The sequence below is a fragment of the Bos indicus x Bos taurus genome, chromosome 13, assembly GCF_003369695.1.
Source record: "Bos indicus x Bos taurus breed Angus x Brahman F1 hybrid chromosome 13, Bos_hybrid_MaternalHap_v2.0, whole genome shotgun sequence".
In the NCBI taxonomy this organism is placed as follows: Eukaryota; Metazoa; Chordata; class Mammalia; order Artiodactyla; family Bovidae; genus Bos; species Bos indicus x Bos taurus.
In genome coordinates this window covers 81,185,509-81,199,113 of record NC_040088.1, presented here as the reverse complement: position 1 = coordinate 81,199,113, position 13,605 = coordinate 81,185,509, and the positions used below count along the sequence as shown (strand labels likewise).

General features: G+C 46.2%; 1 protein-coding gene across 8 annotated transcripts in view; it reads left to right on the top strand.

The window, feature by feature from the left end:
• PLCB4 (phospholipase C beta 4) overlaps window positions 1-13,605 on the top strand; it is a 480,675-nt gene that overhangs the window by 340,479 nt on the left and 126,591 nt on the right. For 7 of the 8 annotated variants that reach the window (XM_027560320.1, XM_027560321.1, XM_027560322.1 and 4 more), the window contains 4 exons: window positions 3,406-3,485; window positions 6,109-6,162; window positions 12,351-12,432; window positions 13,439-13,539. In XM_027560320.1, coding sequence (XP_027416121.1) covers window positions 3,406-3,485; window positions 6,109-6,162; window positions 12,351-12,432; window positions 13,439-13,539 — 317 coding nt within the window. Of the gene's footprint in view, window positions 1-2,763; window positions 2,946-3,405; window positions 3,486-6,108; window positions 6,163-12,350; window positions 12,433-13,438; window positions 13,540-13,605 lie in introns of those variants that run through there. The other variant, XM_027560328.1, reaches the window with a different exon arrangement.

The window sequence follows — 13,605 nt, the reverse complement described above, 5'->3', positions numbered from 1 at the left end:
CGAGGAGGTGCAGAAGATTGCGCATCGTAGCTGAATGGATTCTGTGGGCTGGTTCTCCTGCGTCCAGGCTGCGTGTGCCCACTCAGGACTGCCGACCCAAGGGAAGACACCCAGAGTAGAAGGCATCACACCCTGAGCCACCATGGAGCCCGTGTGTGAGCTCAGTGCGTGTCGGGGAATAATCCTTCTAGAAATATGCAGCCCAAGGCTTTAAGATACGCCTTGTGGGGTGTTAGGTAGACTATTTACATATATGCTTATTTTCAGCAGTTCAGAAAACCATATCTAAATCGGCTTTTTTTTTTTTGCTTCTGTTAATCTGGAAACATTCAAAGAAGTTGATATGCATTTATCTCATTTCTAACTTTACAACTAAATTCTAAGGTTCTACTGACACCTGCTGGCATTTCCTCTGTTTTATGTTTTAATAAGAACAAAACCAAAAAGCAAAACATTTAGCATATTTCCCACAGTGTTTTGGCCTTATTATGCCAAGTGTACATTAAGATAACAGACAGAAGGGAAGGTTGATGGATCTTTTCACGTCATGGAAGGAGATATGTGGATGACCCCTGAGGACAAAGTTCCCAGACACACGAAGGGCAGACAACCAAGTTCTGATTGCCTCTGCCCTGCACTGGCCACTGTGTGACCTTGGACAAGGCTGTGGACCTCACATTTAGTATCGAAAAGAGGAGAAACTGAAGCTTCCTCCCTGTGCTTGTGGGGACCGGGGGCATTTCTACTAAGTAAAGCGTGAGCCACGTCACAGGTGTGATGACCTCAAAGGTCACTCGCAAGGACTGTTCCATCACAATAAATAAGCAAATTTGTTACCACATTGTATTTTCAAAAAATGGATGAATGTCACTGAAGCCTCCTCAAAGTCCAGTCTCTCTGTTGTTTGTTTTTAGAAACAACTGAATCAGAATGATCTGAAAGAACCAATGAACAGTGTCAGAAATGGTCCACTTTTTTGCCCTCAGGAAACCATGGACTTTGTTTTGTGTTTTGGAACATGTAACAAAGACTTCGGTGCTTCCCAGTTCATGCCAACCAAATTTATCTGTGCTTTTTCTGTCTTTTCTTGGGAAACTGTGGGCCTGCGGCTTGTTAGGCCAATCACAGGATACTTGATCATCCCCAGGGAGTCAGAGTCCCATATTTATCCTGACAGAGGAAGCAAGGTCTGATGAGGAAAATAATTGAGGCATTTCTTTAATGCTGCTATTTCATTTCTTCCTCCTCCCTCAGAATTCTGACTTCATCATCATGCTTGCTGAGGCTTTCGATGCGATTTAGAGTCATCAGAATTTCCTTTCCTTTGTGAAAGGAAATTTTCCTCATCTCTCCCAAGTCCTCCTCCAGAAGTCTGTTAGGTTTGACTGGGGCTCAAAGAGGAAAGCACAAAAATTCTCCTATAGACTCATATCCGTTAGGGTGGCACCTCTCAAAACACAACAAAAGCAGAAAATAGCGAATTTGGTAAGGCTGTGGAGAAACTGGAACCCTCGTGCATTGTTAGGGAGACTGTAAAATGATGTAGCTGCTGTGGAAAATAATATGGCAGCCTCTCAAAAACGTAAAAGCAACATTACCATACAATCCAGCAATTCCACTTCTGAGCATATGTCCAAAAGAATCAAAAGCAGAAACTTAAGGTGACACCTGTACGCCCATGTTCACAGCAGCATGAGTCTTAGCGATGACACGAGGATCCACTGGTAGATGAACAGATAAACCAAGTGTGGTCTACACGTGCAATGCAATATTATTCAGCCTTAAAAAGAAAGGAAATTCTGACACCGGCTACAACACAGAGAAGCCTTGAGGAGGACATTAACCTAACTGAGATAAGCCAGTCACAAAAGACAAATACTGCATGATTCCACTTAGATGAGGTACCTTAAGTACTTAAAGTCAGAAAGCAGAAAGGAGAGTGGTTGCCAGGGGTTGGGGGCGGGGGGGAGGGAAATGGGAAGTGGTTGTTTAAGTGGTTCTGTTTAACTGAGCCAGATTTCAGTTCTGCAAGATGAAACGTGTTCTAGAGATGGCTGGAGGTACTGGTTGTGCAAAAATTTGTCTTTTACTTAATACTACTAACTGATCACTTAAAAAAGGTTATGATGGTAAATTTCACATTGTATGTATTATATCACAATTAAAATTAAAACCACACAGACATATAGAACTCAGTCATCACCTCTGGCCCTTGCAAGTGACTTAATCCCTTTGACCATGTTCAACCTGGTAATACTATGCAGTTCTATCCAATGGAACCTTCAGTGATGACAGAAATGTTGTTTATTTGCACTGTCTGATATGGTACACCCATTGGGTTTTGAGTGTGATGAGTGCAGAAGATGCTGAATTTTATTTTTATTCAGCTGAAATTTAATTAATTAATTTCGTTAATTTTTATTCAGTTTAATTTAGCCACATGCAGCAAGTGGCTGCCGTGTCGGACAGGGCAGGTAGACTCTACATCTACATGACTGTTTCAAAACACTTTCACTCCTCAGCACAGAGCTACAGCAGTCAGACTGTAAACCTAAGAAGGTAAAGGCTGGCTTATGTGTGGGCCCCAGTTCTGTTTGAACCCCCAGTATTATGAATTTGCTACAGAGCGTTTTGCCAAGAGTGTGATTATTTTAGAAGCCTGGTGTGGCATCACTGGCATCTGTTATTGGGCCCACGAGCAGAGTTGGCCTTAATTCGCAGGCCAGCCTTTTCTAGTCAAATGCCCTTGGGAAACCTAAATTCCTTCACTGCCGCACCCGGGCTTCTTCACTCGTCCCTGTAAATCCTTGGAGTGATGTTGTAAACTAACGCTCAAGTCCAAGGCCTTCTACAGAAACTGTGCAAGCACATTGCTGTTTCTTCTGGGTATCCTGCCAGTCAGTGCCGGCTTTACTTTTTGAGGCTTTCCTGGAAAACACAGACAGGTAAGAGAGGTGACAAATTCTTACACTGAAATAGAATCCCACAATAAAATGGATGAACCCTAATACATTCCTCCTCTAACACAAGAGTAATTACACATGTCACTATGTACTGTATAATGCTGCTTTAGAAATAGTAAAGATTGCTGGCAGCTGAAGGGACTTACATTTCAGCAGGCTGCAAACAGAAGACTTAACCAGCCAGCCAGTGGGCAGCATTCCTTCATGACAGCCCAGTGTTTAATGACTGTGTGTGCCGCATTTATCTTCATGGAATGAGTGAAAGCTGTTTATTGAAGCACAAAATATTGAGCGTTTGATGCGAATGGGTGTGTGGCAGGAAGGAGATAAAGAAAAGCATATATTATTCTTCCACTAAATGGATATGGGCTGTCTAATAAGGACCTCCCGGTTTAGCTCCGGTGGATTTGCTCACTGGGAACACTTTCTCTTTCTTTTTCAGCAATGGGTCGAAGGCCTGAGATCCATCATTCACAACTTCAGGGCCAACAACGTCAGCCCGATGACGTGCCTCAAGAAGCAGTGAGTTTTGTTTGCATGACCCTTTGCGCTTGGCGTTTACCAAGCGAATGCAGACTAGATGAAGGCTGCGTACACGCACCGGGCAGCACCTGCCTTGCCTTCCCTGCTGAGCTCCTGACTTTGGAGAAGTCTTTGACCAGTACACACTGGTACCCTTCCTGCCACCTGGCAGGCCTGTGTGATGCCCACAGCCCAAAATTTATTTGAGGGGAATGGTTGGTGGCAGGAAGGTACTGGAACTCCACCTCCTCAGTGTCCCCTGGGTTGTGGGCCTGGGCTTTTGTGTCCCCAGGCTGCCGATAGTAGCTTTGTGTGCCTGGTGCCATAGCTGGGGGCTGGGTGCAGCTCAAGCCTCTACTGCATGAGACTGAGGGATGGGGAGTACCGCTCCATTCGGCAGAAGCACCCACCACTCTGGAGGGAGAGGAGCACTGACCCCAGGGACTGTTTCACAAGCAGTCAGAGATCCAAAGGTACTTCTGAACTTCAAAAGGCAGGCCTTCCTTCCCCCAGCTCGCTGTATCCAAAATTCAGAGAGGCGCCAGGTGGTAGCTTTTAACCCTATCAAGTTATTCTTTATGGGTGACGTGAAAGTTACTCAAGTAGAAACCCTAGCCAAAGCCCCAGTCCGCCTGTTTGAGAAGCAGTGATCCGGGGCCCGGGGCAGGCGGCAGGTGGTGCGGGGAGAGCCTGCACTGAGCAAGCTGCACGCATCTCTTAGCCGGGCCCGGCCAGCACCCAGGGTGGGACTCCTTGGCTTCTGGGTGATGGAAGGAGAGCTCTGCCCCCCAGGCCTTCCGTGTCTTGCTCTGGTTCCTTTGGCGGCGCTCTGGGAGCATGGGCTATGCTGTAATCCCCGGCGTTAGCCACTTCGTTGCCCGAGGACTTTGGGAAAGTTCTTACCTTGTGCCTCACTGTCCTCATCTGTGCATCAAGGTGGTGACACCGCTCGTAAGAGTCCTCGCAGAGCAAATGAGGCCATGCAAAGCCGGTGCCTGGCCCCTCACTCCCCCTAACTCAGAATTACTTATTTTGATTCTGATGTCCTCATTCCAGTGTTTCCCTGTTGTCTTAGAAGAGGGGAGTTGTTCAGTCGTGTATTTTCCTGTTTTTGTGCAGCTGCTTCTCGTTTCCCTCTGCAGTTGCTCTGGCATGATTTCTTAAAAATAAAGAGCAACCCAGCAGATATTTTGAGGTCATGGAATCCCTAAGGGTCTCAGACTTCTGGCATGCCCTCTTAGGCCTGGGGGAGCCAATTCCTTGTGTCCAGATGCCAGATCTCAGCTGCCCTCATGGGTGTCCCACCCAGACTGCTTTTCGTTGCTGGTGTTCACCCATCCACCAGCTGCTGGAGGGTGAGGTCACTCAGGACTCACGTCTGCCTGCTTCTCCAGAGGACCACCCTCTGCCTACAGAGGATCACCAGTAGATCATTACCTCCCAGAGTATCCCAGGGGCCCAGCTCCAGGACCCCTGCCCATATCAAAATCCACAGCGTCCCTTAAGGTTGACCCTTCTGTCCCTGGTTTAGGAGGGCTGACCCCACACTCGCCCCTTCTTCAGAAAGGAAGCCCACAGCCAATGACAGGCTGAGACAGGATATCAGAGCCTGCCCCCTTGCCGCCAGGCCTGGCGCAGATCACACTTCAGAGGTCCCAGTGGCCTCGGGACGAAGCCCGGCTGAGAGCACAGCTTGATGTGACTGTCCCTCCCTGTCTGCCCACTGCCTTACTCCTGTGGTCCTGAAACCAGCCCCTTAAAGGTAGCCATTTGTGCTTCAAGGAACACTGACTTAAGACAGAAGCTTTACCAACTCCTCATGTTCTGCAGATTGTTAGATTATTTACAAGAACAGTGAGAATGGGATCCGTAGCTAAGAACAGCCCTGGCACCAAAGGATAGGTGTTCCAGGTCCCCCTGAGTCCTGAAAACCTGGGAAAAGCACAGCATTTCTCACCATCAGTTTGAGTTGATGAACTTCTCTGACAGGGACAAGTTAAGGATTCAGATTCCTTCATGGAGATGGTGTCCACCCATCCGTCAGTTGCATGAGGAGTAGGTCACAGAGGGCTCGCGCCTGCCTGCTTCTCCTTTTGCACTTCCCTGCTCCCTGGGGTGGCAGAGGGGTGAGGGCCGGGGGTGTCCCCACTGACTTCAGACAAGCCTGCTGCTGTCACCATGCCCTAGCCTTTCTTAACCCCTTAGTAGATTATTAAAAAGCAGCAGTCCAGGACAAGAACAGTCACCAAACAAGTGCCAATAATTTGCTGTGTTCAATGCAAACACCCAATTTCCTGATTCGTCTAGGATTACCAGATAAAATATGGGACTCTCGGTGAAATTTGAATAAGTAACAAATAATGTTTTAGTTATCCTAAGCAATATTTGGAACATACCTATAGTTAAAAAAAAGTATTATTTATCTGAAGTTCGAATTTAACTGAGAGTTATATTTTTATTAGCTAAATCTGACAAACAGTAACTTTATCTCATGGTGTGCGATTGTCTCTGGTTTTCTGAATAAATAGTCTTTGTTTGAGGGAACTTTCTTTTCAAGTTTTTAACCAGATGGAAGCTATTCCTCCCAAGAAACATTAAAACAGTTGTTACTGTTGTTTTCCAGCTGGATGAAATTGGCATTTATGACCAACACAAATGGGAAAATTCCAGTTAGGAGGTAAGTCAGTTATTCCCAAGTGCTCGGCACAGCCTGGGTCGGCCCTCATGATACCAGTCCACAGAGAAAGGCCCCCATGAGGACTTGTTAATTGCTTTAGTTACAGGTATTTCTGGAATCTTAGTTTGAATTACATTATCAGATGCTGTGTTTACTTCGTAAAAATCACTTATGGATGTAAAGTCGCATTTTTCCTCAGAATGCATAGCAATAAGCCTGATAAAGAACTTCTGAAAATGAAGGAGTGTTTTTTTTTAATTTTCAGAAAAGTGGGTTTTGGGGATTTAAGTAGCTTCCCTGGTGTCTCAGATGATGAAGCATCTGCCTGCAATGCAGGAGACCCAGAGTCAGTCCCTGGATTGGAGAAGATCCCCTGGAGAAGAAAATGGCAACCGACTCCAGTATTCTTACCTGGGAAATTCTGTGGACAGAGGGGCCTGGGGGGCTACAGTCTGTGGGGTCACAAAAGAGTGGAACACAACTGAGCAACCAACAATTTCACTTTCTTTCATCTTTCACCTACTTACCCCAAACAACCGTTGCTAAAATTAGAGAAGTTTCTTTTCTGTTCTGTACCTACAGTAGGGGGGTAGGGATGTGTCTTAGGAGGTGCGATGCCTCTGGACATTGCCGCTCATCCTGGGTTCCGTTGGCCCTCTGTGCCCAGGGCCGGGGGCACCACTGAGTCTGGGTGTGTTGTCACTGCCACCACACCCCCTTCAGGATTGGCGCTTCCCCTTCACCCTGCCCAAAGTAGCAGTGACGGGGGAAAGAGGCGGTACAGCCTGGTGGAGCCAGGAGTGAAGAGCCAATGAGCCGGAAACGGCCTCCGCGCTATGCTTCAGCCTCAAGCCAACATCCCTCACCCTCTGAGGGCCCCACTCTGCTCCGCTGCTCCTAGCGTTAGGACTGTTCCTGGCCTGTGGGTCCATTGGAAGTCCATGCAGTGGGAGTGATGGGGGTTGTTCACCCAGCTCCCCAGTGTCTTTTTGGCTGGTGTTTGTGGTAAGCACTCCGTGGTAATTGCCAAAGCTGGGCTGGGCCCTGGGGCGTTTGCTGCCCATCAGAAGCCTGGAGTGTATTCAGAGTCCTGAACCTGAACTCAGCATGAGCTCCCGGACCCCAACCCGCTCTTCAAGAATTCTCCAGGCTCGCGTTCAAGTTGAGCTCTTGCCCAACACTTTAGCAAAGAAGCCAACCAGCAAATAGCCACAGGCAGAACCCAGGCTACCAGGTGGAGCCTGTCTTGGAATGGCTGTAACCGTCAGGATGAGGGCCACAGGTCGCCCGTTGCATGGCATTTGGGGGAGAGCCTTGGAGCAGCTGCACACTGGCCGTTTCTGCCTCTCCTTTCCCCCCTTCTCTGCTAGCCTCGAAGCTTCCATTCTGCATTCCCCCAAGGGCATCTCCCTCAGCATCCTTTCACATTTAATAGAACTATCCTAGAGATCATCATTTTCCTTAATTCTGTGGATGACAGCAGTCATGAACGAGGGTATCCACGTGACACAGCTGAGGTATCAGTGAGGAAACACAGGGCATGCATGTTGTAAAGAAGACCAGGCAGTAATCTTTTTATTTCACCTTTTATTCAGGGTTTCCAGAGTTATCCAGAGTTATCACGGAGAAGGCAGTGGCACCCCACTCCAGTACTCTTGCCTGGAAAATCCCATGGACAGAGGAGCCTGGTGGGCTGCTGTCTATGGGGTCGCATAGAGTCGGACACGACTGAGCAACTTCACTTTCACTTTTCACTTTTCATGCATTGGAGAACGAAATGGCAACCCACTCCAGTGTTCTTGCCTGGAGAATCCCAGGGAGGGAGGAGCCTGCCGTCTATGGGGTCGCACAGAGTCGGACATGACTGAAGCGCCGCAGCAGCAGCAGCAGCAGCAGAGTTGTCAACTTCATGCATCTGTTGTGGTCTTTACGAACCTATATGTAGGATTCTGTTTTTTATTTAATAACTTACAAGCAAGTCAGTTTTGCATTTACTTTAGAAGTTTTTAAAAAAGTCCTGCTAGGGACTTCCCTGGTAGTCCAGTGGTTAAAGCTTCACATCTTTGAATTGCAAGGGCTGCAGGTTCAATCCCTGGTTAAGGAGGTACGATCCCACATGCCTAGTGGCCAAAAAAACAAACAAAACATAAAACAGAGATAATATTGTAACAAATTCAATAAAAACTTTTAAGAAATGGTCCACCTCAAAAAAAAAAATCTTAAAAAGCCATGCTACCACCTTGATCAGTGTTTGTTGACAAAGACACTTTACACTCATCCTTGTCTTAAATAAAACCCTTTGCTCTATTGAGAATAGCAGGGTAACGATTTTAATGTATCTCAGGATCCTACAGCTATTGCCAAATATTTAGTGCATTTTTATTTAAAAATAAGTATGGAAGTAATAGGGCTTCCCAGGTGGCACAGTGGTAAAGAGTCTACCTGCCAACACCAGAGGCACAAGAGAGGAGAGTTTGATCCCTGAGTCAGGAAGATCCCCTGGAAAAGGAAATGACAACTGGCTCTGCTCTTCTTGCCTGGAGAATCCCACGGGCAGAGGAGTCTGGATGGTTACAGTTCTTGGGGTCACAAAGAGTCAGACACATACACATGAAGTAGTAAGTTCAAACTTGGAACAAATAGCAGTGTGAAGACCAGCAATGTAAGTTGGGTCTGTTTTTACATACCTTGCTCTCCTGATTGTTCTTCCAAGAAAAGGTTCAGGAAATGTGATCAGAGCACCCCTAGCCAGCAGTTCTGGTGTCATTTGTAGATATCCTGCTGATCAAGCCTCTGTTCCACAAGCTTGGAAGCCTGATCCAGCCTGTTCACGAACAAAATTATTGCCTGCCTCTTTTCGTAGCAATAGCCCAGATGTTTTCTCATCCTCTTTACTGCTCTCTGACATGAACTCTGGGGCGGCTGCCAGTGTTAGCAGGTGTTTGACACAGGACACCTGTGGTCTGGGGGCAGTGTGACAGAGTTGAAGCAGAATTGATATCGAGCTAGTGAAAAGCGGATAAATCTTTGTGTGGATGAGCTGCCAAGGGCAAGGTGGAAATTGTTCTGAGTGTTTTAATGGATGCGAAGAGTAAACACGTTAAAATGTGGCTTCATCGCTATCACTCTGAAGTTTTAAAATGGAAACTTAGTGTAGTGTGTGTAAGATTAGAGGCGATCTGGCTTCACGGTCATTAGATCAGGGTTCGGCGGTTGTAACCGATGCTTTTTTTTTTCAATGCTTAATGTCTAAGAAGAATTTGTGTCTCCTTTCTTTCTTTGTGCTTCTCTTCCGCCATCTGCCTTTCTCCCAAACCTGCACACTCATGCTCAGTTTACCTTCCCACCCAGACCAAAGCTTTGAAAGTCACTCTTCTTATATATATTTTTGCTGTTTCCCATTCCTTGTAACCTGGAGTTAGAACCAACAGCTGTGGCTAGAAGAAGTCCCAAAGGAGAGTGTGCGCTAAGAGGGCTGAGACCTCAAGAGTGGTCCCTACAGCCCAGCGTCCACATAATCCGTCCACATCCCGAAGGCCCGGCCTGCTGCAGTGAAGGTCTGGATCTGTGGGGCTCCCCTTCATGCTCCTCCTTGACTGCAAAGCTGGTGTTAACACCGCTGGATGGATTGTAGAGGCTTTGAGGGCAGAGGGGGACTCAGCTTCTAGAGTCACTGCTGTCTTGGTCATCTGTAAGGTCTCCTGGAACAGGGAATTTAATTGGATAGGACTGGGCACCACTTCCGGGTATTTGCTTCTCTCACACTTCCTTTGGGAAGGGTGGTGTGTTTTGATTCAAGACGATTTGCGGGGAAGCACTGAGCTGTGCTCTGTGTGGCTGTGTATAAAGGGTTGCATGAATCACAGTCCTTTATACATATTTTGTCTGCCAAAGAAATGCCCTCTGAAGCTATCTGAATGCTCCCAGCCTGTGATAAGTGTGTTTCTCTCAACCTGTGATAAGTGTGTTTCTCCTCGCTAAATACTGCATCTCTGGAAAATCAGAGAATTCACCTTTGCTCCACAACCCTCCTCACTCCCGAGCCAAATCCATTTAAGGCCCAAGAATAACTCTGCAAGCTGCCTGGAGACAAGGCAGCCCCCTCCCCCACCCCTCACCTCCAGGGAGATGGTCTTTTTCCCTTCCTTCTCCTGCTTTTTCTTGTCCCCTCATGCAAAGATGGGCCTGAGAACAAGCCCTTCTGGCCATCACATAACCTCTTGTCTTTATTTATTTATTCATTTATGTACTCACACATGCCATATAGCATGCGGGATCTTAGTTCCCTGACTGGGAATCAAACTCATGTCCCCTGAAGTGGAAGCCTGGAGTCCTAACTTGGACAGCCAGGGAGTTCCCAGCTCTTGCCTTTATTATCTTCTCAACAGTCATGTCTCTGGGCTCTGACTTTGCCCTCACTGATGTCTTCCCACATGGATTTTCCTCCTTTGTGGCCCTGGACACCCTGTTTTGTCCGTCTCAGTTTCTCTGTCCCCCACAAATTCTTAACCTCCTACTCCCGAGAGATGTCCTTGTCCTGCTTTCTGTTCCTTGTCATTTTCCCAAGCCCCAGCCAGTATCCTCCTCCTGCAGACTCTTCCCTCCCTGCCACATCATCTCCCCAACATCACGTTGTCTGCCGGGAATCAAGCCTAAGTCTCCTGCGTGGACAGACAGACTCATTACCACTGAACCACCTGGGCAGCCCTAACACATACATACTCTTTTTCAAAAATGACAAAATGAGCAGCTACTTTCCCCTACATTATAAAGGGCAGATAAAGTACTTTTTAATCCAATGTATGAAATTTCCATGAACTCTCGAGAAGTGGGAAAATGTGGGCATAGCACCCTCTGCCCTGAAACTGGTTTAATACTCATGTATGCTCCACCATGTCTGCGGGTCTGTGAAAGAGAATTCATAGCCCTCCCTATGTTTGTATACAGTTGTCTCAAACTCTCTTAAAAGTGCACTTCTTGAAGTATTCTTAGACTGAGTATGAAACAGTAAAGTTTTGAATGAATGCGCAGCGGTTCACTGACCTGTAGCTGGTTCTTCTAGTCTCTCCTTGAGGCTGTCACTGCAGTGGAAGGGGCGCCTTCTCCCCCTGGTCTAGGGGGACCGGTCAGCACTCGCCCATGGAGCTGGCCTCCGCTCACACGAATAGCGGGGCATGGCACAAGCTGAGGCCAGGAGGCTCACCGTCCTGTGCTCCTGGGAAGGTTCCACAGCCACACGGCACGCAAAAGTCAGCTCTCTCTTCCCCCAGTGGCTGAACTTCTGATTTATGTCATTATGGTGACTAACTACCTGAGCTTCCACTCAGGTGGGAATGAAGGTTCTTTGGGTGGCGCAGATACGGCTCAGAGTCAAGTGTGGATTCCAGGGTCTAAGTCCTCTGCTCAGCTGTGTTCGTTCTGAGTGTTTCCAGTGTTTTAGTCAGAAGAAGTCTCTTCTGCTTTGATCATCATCAGGAAATACACTCCTTAAGGTGTCATCCATTTTCCTAGCCTTGCACACCATACTAGTTCAAAGGCACCACCCTTATTCAAAAATACCACATCTCAGGGTAGTGCCAAGATTCTGCTGAAACACTGAATAATTGTTCCCCTGCCTTCCTTCTCCCCAATATCTGTCACTTTCTTAATAAAGTCCCCAATCCTTGAGGCAACTGACATGTCAGAGTAGCTCATAGGTGCTTGGCTAGAAAAAAATATATATATACAAATGAAATATGTCTGATAATGCATGTCAGCTGCAGTATGGGGCCAGGAAAGGGTGACCCCGGGCATGGGCTGAGTCCTAAGGGGCCTCCTTCCTGTCCCCAAGTCACCACGAGCTTCTGTTCTAGAGCTGCTGGTCCATCTGCATCCCTTTTTCCTAAGAAAGCAAATTGATAGGGTCAAAATTTATTACTGTGGTTGTCTAGTGGTCTGGATCCTGGATGAATATGTTCACAAGTAGCCCGGGGGACTGTCTGTCTTAGAATCAAGTCACCTGACTGGCACAACCAGCTCTGGTCAGCAGAGGGCCATTGCAGGAGCCAGTTTGGGGAGTGAAAAATACCCAGAAATGAGAAGTGATTTTATTTTCCTTTTTCTTTTCTTCTATCCCACCATCTTGGATCTTTGCATCACAGAAAACAGAATTAATAGCAACTTTTTTTTTTTTTCCTTTTCTGCCCTAGTATTACTAGAACCTTTGCATCGGGGAAAACAGAAAAGGTGATCTTTCAAGCACTCAAGGAGCTAGGTCTTCCCAGTGGAAAGGTATTCATTAATTTAATAACATTGTTCTAAAACCACTTTGTGTATTTTTGTCCTCATGTAATAAGTAAGATTATTTATATTAAGCTGATTCAGTTAGATTCAGAATTAGGTTCAGTCACATATAGTACAGTTAATTTTTCCTTTATTCTCTTCCCTTCTATCCTTCCTTCCTTTTGTTTTCGGGGCATTTTAACCTAAACATTATAGTATTCAAATAACGTATTTCCAAATGTTCCTGGTAACTTTATTAAGAAAAGGAAATGGCAGCAGGCTGCTCTTTCGCACAACTTATTGAAAGCTTATTTTATAGAAGCCCATCAACATTCACAGAACCATGCACAATGTCAGCATGAAAAATGGCTCATAAATTAACTTCTTCAGGACAGCTGTGTGATATTTTATGAAGCACCTCTCCCCAAGCAAAACATTTGAGTTTGTGGCCCTTTGGATTTAAAATAGTTGCATTGAAATAAATTTAAAAAATAAAACAGTTGCAATGAATGTCTTAACTGCAAGAAAGATTTAGGCTGTTACTGTCCTAACAAATCCTATTTGAAATATAAGGTTCAGTATGAAAGGTAAACTCTTTTAGAACTCCCTTTATGATGCCTGTAAAAATTCACAAAATAAACATAAGAAAACATTGGCTTTGACTTAGTCAGCATCCTTGTGGCAAGTAGTTGCATTGTTCCTTCAAGGAGCGGAAGAAGAAATGTTTCTTTGTGTTTGTTCTATGGAATATCTCCCAGAGCAAGCCCAGCTGTGGCCAGTGTTTGAACATCCAAACCATGGGTGCGTGGTAACTAGAAACACTCTTTTACATGCGCCGTATTACTAGTAGGCTGGCCCACGGTTGGACCTTCTGGCTCCTATCAGGAAGAGTCAGAGATGAAAACCCTGGGATTACAAGTAATCATCACTCTGCTGCATGAACCTGTCAGTTCTGTAGATCCTCCAAAGAGAGAGAACGGTGCCTGATTTATGACAATGCTTCTCTTCTTTCCAGAATGATGAAATTGAGCCTGCCGCATTTACTTATGAAAAGTTCTATGAACTGACACAAAAGATTTGTCCTCGGACAGATATAGAGGATCTTTTCAAAAAAATGTAAGTTCCGTTTATGAGAAAGTGTCACATCGAAGTTATCCTTGCTCTTTTAGACTTTAAAACCAT